The 13,608-nt window shown below is 53.1% G+C and overlaps 1 protein-coding gene across 1 annotated transcript in view; it reads left to right on the top strand.

Annotated features, from left to right (window-relative positions):
- Positions 1-13,608, top strand: part of KIF6 (kinesin family member 6) — a 354,123-nt gene that overhangs the window by 310,325 nt on the left and 30,190 nt on the right. The window contains exon 16 of the mRNA XM_084890084.1: positions 8,006-8,056. Within this exon, the coding sequence (XP_084746210.1) occupies positions 8,006-8,056 (51 nt within the window). The remainder of the gene's footprint in view (positions 1-8,005; positions 8,057-13,608) is intronic.

The raw sequence follows: 13,608 nt of genomic DNA, 5'->3' as shown, positions 1-13,608 counted from the left end.
CGAATTCTGGACAATTGAAGCGTCATTTGGTATGATAATGCATTAAAGTGTTGGCTCAGCACTGAGGCCGTTCCCAGTCTGTGCTGCTGCCTCATCACCGGGCCTTTCTCCTTGGGGACCCCAGGAGGCACCTGTCTTCCTTGCCCCGAAGAAGGGCGAAGGCGTCTCAGAGACTCCCCGCCCAGGCCAGGGGCTCGCTGCTGCTGTGCGGGGCTCCCTCCTACACGCCATCCTCACCGCCACCCCTTAATCCGCAGGCTCCTGGGCAATGACAAATAAGCTGAGAGGAGTCACTGCCCCAGCCCTGTCGCTGCTATGGGTCATGAACATTTCAGTCAGCACCCATGACGGATGTGTCACACATGTGGCAGGTGCCCAGCATGCTCTATAACACCTCACTTCCCTCGCAAGGAAGGGCATTGCAATGGCTTTTTAATTTTTATTTCTTTTTATCAATATATGTAAATGTAATTTTACATAAAATATAAGTCAGACACACTTATTAAAGCATGATTTTTTTTCCCTCTTACTTGGCGCTGCCTCTTCTATCTATTCATCTTCCACCACCAGATAACCCAGTGTAACAGCTCTCTGGCTGTCCACTCCTATTACCTCCCTGCTGATAAGATCATGCATATGTGATCACATGCACACACATGCATATATGTACACACATGCATGCACACTCACTCGCACATGCACACACACGTAAGACTCTTACCATTGTTTGACCAAGAACAGGATCATTCACACCCTTTTATGCCATGGTCTCTTTTGTTTCCTTTACTCTCTTTCCCTGCTCTGTTGAATTGTTAACATGTTGCCATTCTTTCCCGGCAACCCTTCCCCATCTTTTTTCTGATCCTCTGTCTATTTGCTGTATTTTTATTTTTATTGAGTTAAAAAGCAATTACAACATGTCCGTAGTTAGTACAAATGCATCCTCCCTGCACTCACCTCCAGGGCTGCAGCTTGGTGAGCCCCCATCCGACATCCCCTCGCCTTATCTCCACTGGGCATTATTGCTTAACGTTTCACACACACACACACACACACACGAGTTTTTATGCTCCATAGTTAAATATTTTATTTGTTTCTATGCTCATCATTGTTCGTCTTATCCCACATATCTCTGCTTATTTTTCTCCTTATTGATCACAACAATGATGTTCACACTTCCGCAGTTCATGTGCCAGGCACTCTTCTAGGCCCTGTACCCTGGGATATGATGCAGTCCTCACAGCAGCCACTGTCATTACCCCTACTTTTCTCTTGCAAACACACCCACAGCAAGTAGCTCAATGGGCACACCAGGGCCCTGGCTCGGAGTCCAGGCACCCGACCTCTTGCATGGCTGTCTCTCGGCTGAGGTCTCCTTGGGTCAGGGGCTCTGTGGGTGGCATTTGCTTAGTCCCCTCATCACAGAGCATGTCTTCGCCTGTGAATAGCAGTGTGACAACCTACCAACTTCAAGTTGACGGCACTTCCCTCCATTGCCTTCTGGCATCTGTTGTCACCAAGGTGGTGCCTCTGGGACAGGTCCCGTGGAGGCTGGTGGCACAGACCCTCCTCCCTGAAGCCCTGTGGTTTCCCGGTGACATGTCTGGGGGTGGGTTAATTGACACCCATCCTGCTCAGTACTCAGAGTGCACGCTCCATCCGGGGGCTTACGGCTTTCTTCCATTTGGAAAATCCCAGCTACTGTCTCTTCAAATTTCCTTCTTCCCCCGGCCCATCTCTGTCTTCTTCCAGATCGCATGTTAGACTGACGGGAAGCCTCTCCGTAGCTTCCCCATAGCTTTGGCTGCTCTTTCCCATGTTTCTCTCTTCTGTGTTTGGACCAGTGTTTCTTCACTATCTTCCAATTCACTATTTGCCTTTAAAACATGTCAAGTCTGTGGTTTATTCCCTTGTTCCTTCTGTTGATTTTTTTGTTTCCATCACTCTCATTTTTATTTCAAAATTCTTTTCTATTCACATTATTTTCTTGACACATATTTGTTGCATGAATTCTTTGAAAGAAAACGTACTCCTGAGTATTGATTCATCTCTGAGTATTCTCAGCACACTTACCTCAACACCTGTCTCAGAGGTACAGGCTGGCCCATCATCATGGCAAACGGCCTTCCCATCAAGTACCAGACCCTCTGCACCCAGTCTCCTCCCCCATATCAGACTGCACACTCCAGATGGTCCTCACGGCGCTGCTTGTGTTTGGGAGTGGGAGGCAATTCAGCTCTCCAAACCTCAGGAAAGGAACATAAAATGCCAGGGTGCACTCTGTGGGGTGTATGCTGCAGTTAGTCACTGAGAATTAGGTGCTCATGAAGCAAAATGAGTAGATGTCCAAAGCAGGACTGATAAGTAAGAAACAGAATGAGAACTGTATCTCAATCAAAAACTGTGTGTGTGTGTCCAGGAGTTAGGCTGCCTGCCCATTAGAGGAAAGTGGGGCGGGGGGGGGGGGGGGGGGGGGGGAATGGGCTGAGGAGGGATAGAAATGTGCACACACACACGTGCAGACTGCTGAGGACCGTATCATGGACTGGAGAGCAGGACTAATTCATCCTCTGAGCTTCTGCATCAATAAATGTCTTGATCCGCCTGTCCAGGAAATTACTCTCATCTGTAACGAATTCATGTTCCAACTATTGATTTTGCTATCTTTTCCAGCATTAGATTTCTTCATATATTTTGGCATTTGGGTGAGCAGGCCCATTTTTAATGAAACACATTTTCTTTCTTTCTCTCTGAGTCCCTTGGTGCTCACCCCTCTCCGCCTCACAGACCCTGCAGGCCCCCCATCCGGAAGTGGCGGTTAACAGTGGTCATTGGAGGGGCACTGCAGGGCAGTTCTGGGCTGTGGCTGACCTGGCCATGGAGTCACGGGCAACTGGGCTTCCCAGCTGGAGGGGCTGACTGTGTCCCTTTCTCCCTCCCTGGGTGCCACGGGCTGTGAACCAGAGTCCCAAGCAGCACCTGGTAGCACTGTTTCCTTCTCAGTCCCCTTTCACTCACACGCTGGGTGATGGGGGTCTCACCCCAGCCTGCAGCATCCAACTCTGGGCCAGGTCTCACGTGTGTCCTTTTAGTCACCCTCCCGGCCCCGGCCCCCGAGCCCTGCAAGCTGAGGTCTGGCTGCACTCGCCGTTTTACATTGCGTCTCACGTCCAGGCTTCAGAAATATGTCCTGTCATCCAGCCCAGCCAAGCTTACTTGACAGTCTCTCCTGTTTTTATTTGATCCACCACGGCTACTGTGCAAAGAGGTGGTTCTCCTGTCTCCATAGATATTCAGACGATTCAAGCAAGTTTAGATAAAACCCGATGAAAAGTGGATTAACAAGGAGAAGAGGCGAGGAAGGATTTACACAGCCCTGCTTGTTGGCAATTCATCTCAAGGTGACACATTCGGGTTAGAGTAAGCCCATCGCTTTCACAAATAGAGATCACCCAGGACCCTGGACTCCAGTATGAATAGACTCGGTCTCCCCCAACCCTATACCGCCATTCAAACCCCCCCCCCTTCCCAGCCCAGCCCCAGCCAATGTATACCTGCCCTTTCATTAAAAATGGGCCTGCTCACCCAAATGCCCAGCCGTCTAGTCTTCTCTGGCCGGAATGCCTTTGCCAAGCCCACCTTAACAGATCTGCCCTTTGGGGATCTGCTCAAGTCTGAGGGTCGGTAATGATGCCTTTGCTAATGCCACTGACCCGCCTCTCCCTCCTCCAAACTTATCTCTGTTGTCAGTTTGACAGTTAGCCACCAGGACCTGTCATCTTATGTACTTGATATCTTTTCCGTGTCGGAAAGTGCCTTAATACCTACAACTCATGAGGTGTATCGGCTCCACACGTCTGCTCTCCCTTAATGCTCCCAGAATCCTGAGGGACGATAAGGCAAATAGTATCACAGTTACAGCATTATTCTCTTTTTTTTTTTTCCAAATGATACCATTGATGTTTAGAGATGTTAAGTAATCTGCCCAACTAAGAAGTGACAGAATTGGGATTTGAACTGAACTTGGTCTATCAACAAATTTGTAATAACTTTCTACTATAATCAAAATGGCAACGAGGTTGGCTTCACCTCAAATCCAACCCAAGTGGCTGGTTTTAGCTGCCCAAAGTACTGTGTCAAAAAGCCGAACTCAGCCTGACCAGTGAGGCTCAGTGGTTGAGTGTCAACCTATAAACCAAGAGGTCATGGTTCCATTCCAGTCCAGGCACATGCCCAGGTTGTGGTCTTGGTCCCCAGTGGGGGGCATGTAGGAGGCAGCCAATCAGTGACTCTCTCTCATCATTGATGTTTCTATATCTCTCTCCATCTCCCTTCCTCTCTGAAATCAACGAAAATATAACAAAACAAAAAAACAAAAAAGCCAAGCTCAGGCTCAGCTTGAAAGAGAACCGTCCACAATGAAGGAGCAGGGTCAGCGTGGGTCCAGCTATAAGGGAAGAGCACTCGGCCACCTGTTTGCCGTCCCCTGTCGCATGCTAACTTCCCTGAGCTAGGAGAGCATTTGCTTCCAGTTGCATTTACATTGCATGTACAGGAGCATTCACAGTCTACAGCCCTTGGAGCACAGAGCTTACCCTATAGCAGATGAGCGTCAATATTCCCCGCCTGTGGCTGCATCGACACCCTCGGTGAGGCCCAGCAGACCCTCTTCTCCAGACCAGCTGAGCAGCTTGGCTCAGTGACTGATTCCAAACTAACAAGCATGCAAAGTATACTGTGAAGCTTAAGGAAAACTGTTTGACCCAGACGACTGAACATCAGTGTGAAAAATAAGTGGTAATACTTTTCTGCATGGTGATAATACTTTTCACACGCATGACTTGGTACAGAGAAACCGAACCGTGCGGAACGCACACCCTGCAGGTTGTGTATCTCCTCTGGGGAACCCCACCCCCACCCCATCATATGTGATAATTCCTGACTTCTTGTAACTCAAGATTCCTGGAAGGATCAAGGGATAAGGGGCCAGCGTGATCTGATACACCACCCCATTGCCTGCTTCCGCCATCCCCGCTCTATCAATTAGTGAATCAGAAAGAGAGGGACATGTCTGGCAGGTACTGTCGTCAATTCCTGGAGACACAGTGACCAATTACCACGCTTCTCCAAGCCAGCCCTGCTCCCCTCCCTGGCCTCCCTCCCGGACCACCTCCTGCCCCGGGCTGGGAGTTCTGTTTCCGTCTCATCGCTTTACCATACCTCGGCATGGGGACGTGTCCAGGAACCCATGCCAAGACCAGCACATGTATCACCGTGCTCATGACAGCAAGCTGCGTGCGGGGTGGATTCCGCAGCCCCCACCCCCGCAGCTCCTCCCGCTGCCAAGAGCCGGGGCGCTGCGAGATGCCGCCGATTGCAGGCTTATCTCCGCGCGAGGAATGGTCCTGTTGGCAAATGCAATTAGCTATCAGCCATTGGGCTATTTTTAGAAGCTTGTTTGGGACGATCTCAAAAACAGAAATTGCCCCGTGGTGAGAGATGTTAGCCGATTCGCCAAAACAGAGCATCCGTAAAACATCTGAAACGTGCCGTTAGCAACATGGAGCGTCACGCAGACGGGCCTTCTGTCCCCTAGGAAGGGCTCGCTGTTCCGCGAGCAGGTAGGATGCCTGTGGCGTTTATGGAACGTTCAGTTCTGGTGGCCAAGTCCTGTCTTTGTTCACATGAGCAGCTCTTCCCAGGCTGGGGCTGTGGAGGTCCTTGACCTGGTCCTTCCAAAGGCGCTTCTCAGGGCCTGGCCCAGGGAGCGGCCTTTCCAGCTGGAGCTGGAGGTCATGACAGGCCAGGCTGAGCGCCCTCTGGGGCAGTACACGAGGCAGGGGCACGTCATCGGGGAGACTCAGGTCAGGGAGGACCGTGGTGGGAAGGGCAAGGGTCAAGGAGGCGCCACAGGAGCAGGTCACTGGCGGTGTCACTGGGAGGAGGTGCCCAGCTCCTGGGCGGCTCCCGCTGCCAGGCCCCAGGAAGCAGGCGCGGCCTGGGGGAATGGCTCTCCCCACTGAGGGCAGGAGAAAGCCCCGATGGCCTCGCTAAGCAGACAGGCGAGTCTACGTGTGTGCTGTTTGGCACAGCACCGGGGCCTTTTGTTTGAAGAGTGTGTGCTGTGCTTTCTGAAGATTCGTCAGTGATATTGATGCTGCTGAGGTCCCGCCCAGCAGCTCCCCTCACTCCAGCTTCGACCCCGCTGATGGAGATAGTGATGGTCTTGTCCCTCAGGCGGGGCCGGGGAGGTCCCATCTGGGGCTGGGCTGGCCTGGGGCTGGGGCTAGGGCTGGCCTGCGGTTCAGGTTGTGTTCCTGTTGGCTCCAGGCCTTCTCAATGCTTATCCTTGGGCCGGTGTCCACCTCCCAACTCCCTCCCAGCACACCCCCTGAGTTCCCACTTCCCCACTGGAAATTGGGGGCAATCATTGCTGCGCCCGCTCCCTGGCTTCCTCTCTGTGAAGATACAGACTGGCTCAGTGCACTCCTGGGCCCAGCTGCACAGCAGCCTCCGAGAGGGAGCTGATGGAGCTGGTTTAACCAGAAAGGACACCTCTGAGTGCAGGAATTCTAGCACCCTGAGGGGTGGAGGGCTCTCGCTGCCAGCGCTGCCAGCAAGAAAAGATCCAAGGATCCTTTCTCTGCTCTCCCAGAGCTGGCCGGTCGGAGTCTGAAAGCACAAGGAAGCAGGTGTGGCCGCCACCTCAGTATCTCCTTACCCAGCATCATCAGGGGGACAGCCTGGACACATATAAGTGGGAGGGGAAATGACCATTTCATTCTGTAGAAGGGACCCTAAATTTGGTGGAAGCTAAGCATAATGACCTCTAAGAGTGCCCGAGAAGTGTGAGTGGGCGGCAAGGTCTCCTGTGACCCCTCCACTGACTGCAGTTCAGCTGCAGCCTCTGAGGCGTCGAACTTGCTTTGTGTGAAGAAAGGAATATGTGAGAGCAGGGAGTGAGGAGGTTCCCAGGCTCCCTTGGAATCCCCCAGGGGCCTGACCACATCTCCCCACTGGGACAGGCAATATAGACAAACTGACATTTTAACTGGTGTGCCGAGCCCTCGCACATAAACACGTCCCCGGGCCACGGCATCTCCCTCCCTCGAGCAGGAACTCCTAGAGCTTTAGGGACGGAGGCTGGTCCATTTTGAAACAACTTAATCCATGCTGAGACAGTCCTCTTTATGAGCTGTTTCTTCCTCATAGTGAGCCCCATCTCTGCCTTCACTCAACTTGACTTTTGCCCTCAGCAGTAGGACAAAAATAAATGTTTTTCTCATCCCCATGACAATGTTTAGATTTGTTAAGACAGCAGTTATCTCCATTCCTCCTCTCCCTCCAAGTATTTTCTGCCCCATCCAAACGCCTCAGGTCACCCTCAGAGAGTTCTCATCTGGCATAGTTTCAGACCCCTCGCCATCCCAGTTACCATCTTCTAAATAGTTTCTATTTTGCTAACGTTCCTTATACAGAGTAGCTCCTAGAACTACCAACTATGGTCTGATGACTGCTATCACCTCCTTTGATATACACACGGTACCTTTATTAATACAACCTAGAATTATGTGTGCTTCATACCAAATGATCTACTGTTGTGTTTATCTTAAGGTTTTGATTAACTCAAACTACCATCTTTTGACACAATCTCATATAGCTACAAAGAATTAAGTGGATTTAAAACCCGCCCTGTGAATTATTAAATCATCAACCCTGCATCCCTCTGTAAGAGACCAGAGCCCTAGCAAAGATCTCCAGTAACAGACTACGTAGTGACCCCCAAAATGATTGGCCCCGAAGGTGAGCTGTGTATTGGCAGTGATGTGCCAAGACCCCGGCCTTTGCAGCCTCTGCTTCCAACAAAATGCAGGCAGAGAGGGGCTCCTCTTGGGAGCTGTGCCTGCTTTTGTCTCCCTTACTCTCCTTTCTCTTCAGCCTGACCCATGTTCCTGAGGCCGTCTTCCTCCCGCCCACTTACGGTGTTCCTCTGCGTCTCCCACAGGTCACCTGAAGGAGGAAATCACCCAGCGGCACCTGCAGCAAGCAGCTCTAGGTGAGTGCAGCGTGGAGTCTGCGGGAGGCAGATGAGGGTTACACCAGCTCCCCTGCCTGGAACCCCACCCTCAGCTGAAACATAACCCGCCCAAATCCTTGGGAAGGGGAGGAAAGTGTGGTCAGTGCAGCCTCCTGCGAACACCCCTCCTCCCAGGGTCCAGTTTCCCCCACCGGTGTGTTTGCTCCCAGCGTCAGCACCAGGCACTCCACACTCCCTGCCGCTGCCTCATCCTCCTGACCTGGTCCACGCCACACCCCAAAGTAAATTCATCCCATGTCCCAGCCTCTCAGAGGCCTACTGTAAGCTTTCGAGAGCCACTGCTAGCTTATCCTTCAGTGAGGACTGGCGGTAAAAGCAGCCTCTGTCTCCTTCCATCCACACTGCTGGCCAACAGGTAAGTGCACTTTCCGTATGAAGGCGATCTGATGACTTCCTGAGGTCACAGGGCTTCTCAGTGTGAAACTCGGACACTGGTGCTTTCAGCTTCATGCTGCTTTGCCCACACAGTGGTATATGCACTTCCTCACATTAGTAATGAGACACTAAACAGCCTAGTGACATGCTAACTTGGAGGCCTTTGGCCCCCTTTAAGCAGTGACATCTGCAGAAAATGCTCCCTTGGGACATGTGACTGAGGAAGGGAGCTGGGAGGAGCTTGCAACCCCAGAGAGGCTGACGGGACAGGCACTGGGCAGGGCCAGCTCACTCCTCTGCAGCCGGGGACCAAGCACACTGGGGGCTCTGGTTAAATATGCAGTGTGTTTATCCCAAACCAAGAGCCTCTCCAGGGTGGCCTGGCCCTGGAGAGGCCAGGACCTGAGAAATTCAGCACCCGGGACTTCGAGGAGAATGGAGGGCAGCCCAGGGTCAGGACAATGACCCATGTGACCCTGGTAACTTGATGAACTGGAAGGTTGGTTGTTTGGTTTCAGTAAAAATAAAGGTCGTTTCAACAACTGCTGATTACATCAGAAATAAAGAGCAGCCCCAGGACTGAGGGAGGTCAGCCTGCCAGCCTGCCTCCTGTGTGTGCCTCTGACGATGCCGGTCAGCGGGGCTGGGTGACTGTCGTGTGGAGGAGACTGGCTGGTGAAGGGAGGCCAGGCCCAGGGCTGTCAGAGGGCGTGCCGCCGGCCGTGTCATAAGAGTGCGTGTTACCCACTCAGGAACTTATGAGCTGTGGTTAAACACAGCTCGTGTTAAAAGCTAATTATGTCTATGATAATACAAGCATAGTATGCTAATTAGACCGGACGACCTTCCGGATGAAGCCAGGGCTGCGAGGGAAGCCAGGACCCTGGGTGCCAGAGGGATGCTGGTGCCGGCAGCTGGGGAAGGAAGGTCTCCTCTTGCATGAATTTCGTACATCGGACCTCTAGTACAATTATAAGTAAATTACATTGAAAAAAACAAAAAAGTAAGACCCAAATCCACCCCTTCCTGATTAATTTACCACATTTTACTGTAATCTCTGCACGTGAGGTCATTGACATCGTGGGGTCTGTCTCATGGAGATGCATTTGATGGTGGGCTCCCCATGTGTCTCCTTAGTCCACGTTCAGGACGTGGCCCAGGCAGCTTGAGGTCAGCATGGTGGGAGCGTTTCAGGGGTCTTCAAACTACGGCCCGCAGGCCACATGCGGCCCGCAGAGGAGTCTGATCCTGCCCGCCAGGTTTTTTGGGCAGTGAGCGCAGCCGAGGTGTTACAGTAGGAATTAGTAGTTCATATAGTCCGGCCCTCCAGCTCTCTGAGGGACCGTGATCTGGCCCCCACTTTAAAAAGTTTGAGGACCCCTGGTTACACCAAGGAACTGACTCATGTTATAAATGGGGGCTCCTTTCCCCATGGAGTCTGTGTTACACATTTACCATCACACCACTGGCACAGACAAGTATCCACTGAGAGGCCAGCTTCTGCATGTGTATGTATATGTGTGTGCACACGTGCATGCACGTACACATGCACGTGCCTGTGCGTGTGCTCTCATAATAACTTCTACCCACTTCTGGCGGCCCTCCTTCATGGCCTGCCTCCCACGGAACCCTGTCCTTCATGAAGTCAGTGGGCAGGGAAACCAAGGCAGACAGAGTGGGGCAAGCGAGGCGGGCCCAGCAGCCCCCAAATGCGACAGCCAGTGTCCGAGGGGCTCTGTGGGAGACACATCAGTGGCCAGTTCTAACAATGTCACGTACAAGCAAAAGTGACTGGTGGGCTTGGTGCGGGGCCTACTCCCACCCACTGTTGCAGGGGTCCTCAAACTTTTTAAAGTCGGGGCCAGATCACGGTCCCTCAGAGAGCTGGAGGGCCGGACTATATGAACTACTAATTCCTACTGTAACACCTCGGCTGCGCTCACTGCCCAAAAAACCTGGCGGGCCGGATCAGACTCCTCTGCGGGCCACGTGTGGCCCGCGGGCCGTAGTTTGAAGACCCCTGGAGGGAAACAATGCAACAATGTTCTTTTTAAATTAAGCAGCATTTGCGCCACGAGGTCCTTTAAGCAGCATTTGGGAACGATTCTACTTGAACTAGATTCAGCTAGTGTCTTGAATTCCGTGTGTTTCCCCCACTTTGTGTTCCTGGCTGCGGTGGCACGGTGTTGTCACAATGCGGAGGACACACTCAGCAGCCGTTCTCAGTTCCTCACCGTGAGCTTCATAAAGAGCCTCATGGCTCCTCGCTCTTTGCCTGGGTTTCCTCCTGGGATGCTTCTAAAGCACCCATAAGCAGGCATGACTGTTGCCCTGGCTTTACCGTTAAAGCTCAAAACGGTTACACGCACCTGCCTAATGTCGCTCAGTTAAGGGTGCAAACACAAAGGCGCAGCTCCAGATCCCAAGCTCCCACCCTCCCCACACTGCGCTGCCCTCACCCATGCCACAAGGGCATCGTGGGTCCACAGAGGGCAGGGTGCGGATGCCTGCCCTAGTCAGGGGGAGGGGCCACATGCACAGAGAAAACTCGATCCAATTTCAGATGTAGACACATATGTGTTGTGGCACTGTGTCCTCTTCCCACTGCAGTCCCTGAAGCAGTTCAACCGTGACCTCCTCCGTGACCTCCCCACCCCAGTCACCACGCCGGCTTTGTCCTCCAGCCCACACACCTCTGCGAGAGCGCCAGCCCGTTTTGTAATTATCCGTTTCCATAGCTGTTCTCCACGCTAAAGCGTGGGCTCCCCGAAAGTCGGAGGAGTCTTTGTACCCCGGCAGCCAGCACGGGCAATAAATAGGCCCAATCAGTGCTTCCCCAGATGGCTTCCAGACCCACACATCTTGCAGAAGTATAATGAGACATGGGAACATAAAATAAAATATGTCCATTAAAAGCGGTGGAAGGAGTAAGTGCTTTTGGACCCCACAGCTGAGCAGATTATAACTCGCAGGCGATAAATTCCTCTCCCTTATCTAGCCGCGAGGCAGAAAGAGAAGCACCGAGCGCCAGCTCCTTTTCTGACAACAGGAAGTGCATTCACTAATTCATCCGCAAAAACAGGATTTCTCCTGGAACCACACACAGCCGGGATCTATCGTGCAGACCCTCGTGTGGAGGGCAGAGTGGCTTCATGAGCAACATCTCCCACTGCGGTCCTATAGAACGCATGAAATGTTATTCAGGCACAATCCTTACACCGACCCCCGTAAGAGCACGAGCGGACACTGCAGCTCAGCTCAGGAAGTGTGGGTGTGCGGCCAAGTTCCCGCACCAGAACCTGCTTGCGGTGGCCCACGGAGCGGGATGGAGCAGGATGCAGGAGGATGGAGGAGGATGGGGGGTGGGGGGGGGCCCAGCCCCAGGCGCCGGCTGCTCAGTGTCTCTTCTGAGCAGTATCTGACCAGGGACTGGCTTTCGCTCAGCTGCCCTCAGAATCCTATCAAGTGCCTGTGACTAAAGTGTAAAAGACACAGGTCCTGCTGAGCGGCTGTGAAACGTGGCAGGGAGAGGGACTGGCCAAAGCTCGGAAGGGAACGCACCTGAGGGCATGGCCTGGAGGTCACTGAGACCACAGCCTGGGCTGGGCTTAGAGAAGGGGCAGGACTCAGAACCCCAGTGGAGAGTGCAGGGAGGGGGCTGCTGTTGTGGTGTGTGGGGGTGTGTGCGTGGGATGTGTGGGGTGTGTGACATGAGTAGGGTCTGTGTGGGTGTGTGACATGTATGGTATGCATGATGTGTGTGGCATGTGCGGTATGTCTACTATGTGTAGTACTGGTATGTGTACGGTACATGTGATTATGTGTGTATGGTGTATGTGTGTGTTCTGTGTGGTTATGTGTGTACTATGTGTGGTGCGTGTGGTGTGTGGGATTTGTGTGTACTGTGTGTGTGCTATGTGTAGTGTACGTGATGTGTGTGTGGTGTCTGTGGTTATTGTGTGGTGTATGTGTATGTCATGTGTGTTATATGTGGAGGGGGAGTTGGATGACTTTTGGGGGAGTAGATCTGAAGCAGTGGGGAGTGCTGAGAGGAGGGTTCATTGAGGACCATGGGCCTGAGCCCTTACCTTTCTGCCAGTGGAGCCGCTGAGCATTTGCCAGTAAGGAGGTCTGAGTCAGAGGCCGTGCAGAAAGAGAGGGCCCCAGGTGGTCGCTGAGTTCCCAGCACTGCCAGCTGCCTGGGGCCTGACAAATCCATCTTCCACCCCGAGCTCCACCCCAGCCTTCCCCTCCCCCTGCCTGGCTGTTCCCTGGGCACACACACTCCCAGCCCAGCCAGGGAGGGCCAGCTCTCACTGAGTCTGCTGCGGGCACACAGGTCTGAGACTGCCCCGAGAGCCCCACACGGGCCACACGCCCTGCCTGCCCGGCCTCGCCCTGGGGGCTGAGTGGTCGGTCTGTGGAAGAAGGAAGTGGGGAGTCCTGCCCCTGAGAAGCTCGGCCCTCGTTGGATGGCACCACACCTGTCTCCAGTTATCACTGCCCCAACTTCTGTGAAAGCATGACCTGCTGGAACATTCCGTGGCCTCTATTACAGGCACGTCACAGGAGATAGCAACAACAACGAAGATGAATTAAAGAAAAGCTCCACAAGCATGCCATTGGCAGGTCCAAATGGCGTGGAAATAAGGCAGCCACAGCCGTCCTCAGCACCCTGTCCCCAGCGCTCGGGGTCTTGAAAGCCTTGGGAGCATGGGAGGCCCCAAAGCCCAGGGCTCCCAATTCCACTGCATTGTTCCAGCTGAGTGTCTCCAAACAGCTCATTTCCCCAAACAGAGTTCCTGCAGTGACCCCTAGTGGCGATCCTGCTGTCGCTGAACAGAGGCCTCTGCGGATGCCACTTTCTCCACTCGGTGTAAAATGGTTTAAGATTGCTCTTTGGTCTGCAATGCTTTTTGGAATTCTGCATCCGGGGGCAACACATTTAAGAGAAAGCAAAAGGCCAGGCTGTCATCTGTGTACTCTCCCGGCTCACTGAGCACCTGCACGGCCCAGGCCATGGGTGAAGCAGGCACTCCCCATGGGCAGAGGAGCCGCTGGCTGAGGCAGAACTGGGGGACCCTGGCATCGCCCAGCGCGAGGTGCTCACAGTGGGCCCTGTGGGACCCCCCCCC

This window comes from Pipistrellus hanaki, assembly GCF_964339955.1.
Source record: "Pipistrellus hanaki genome assembly, chromosome: 7".
Lineage (NCBI taxonomy): Eukaryota > Metazoa > Chordata > Mammalia > Chiroptera > Vespertilionidae > Pipistrellus > Pipistrellus hanaki.
This window is presented reverse-complemented; position numbering and strand designations above follow the sequence as displayed.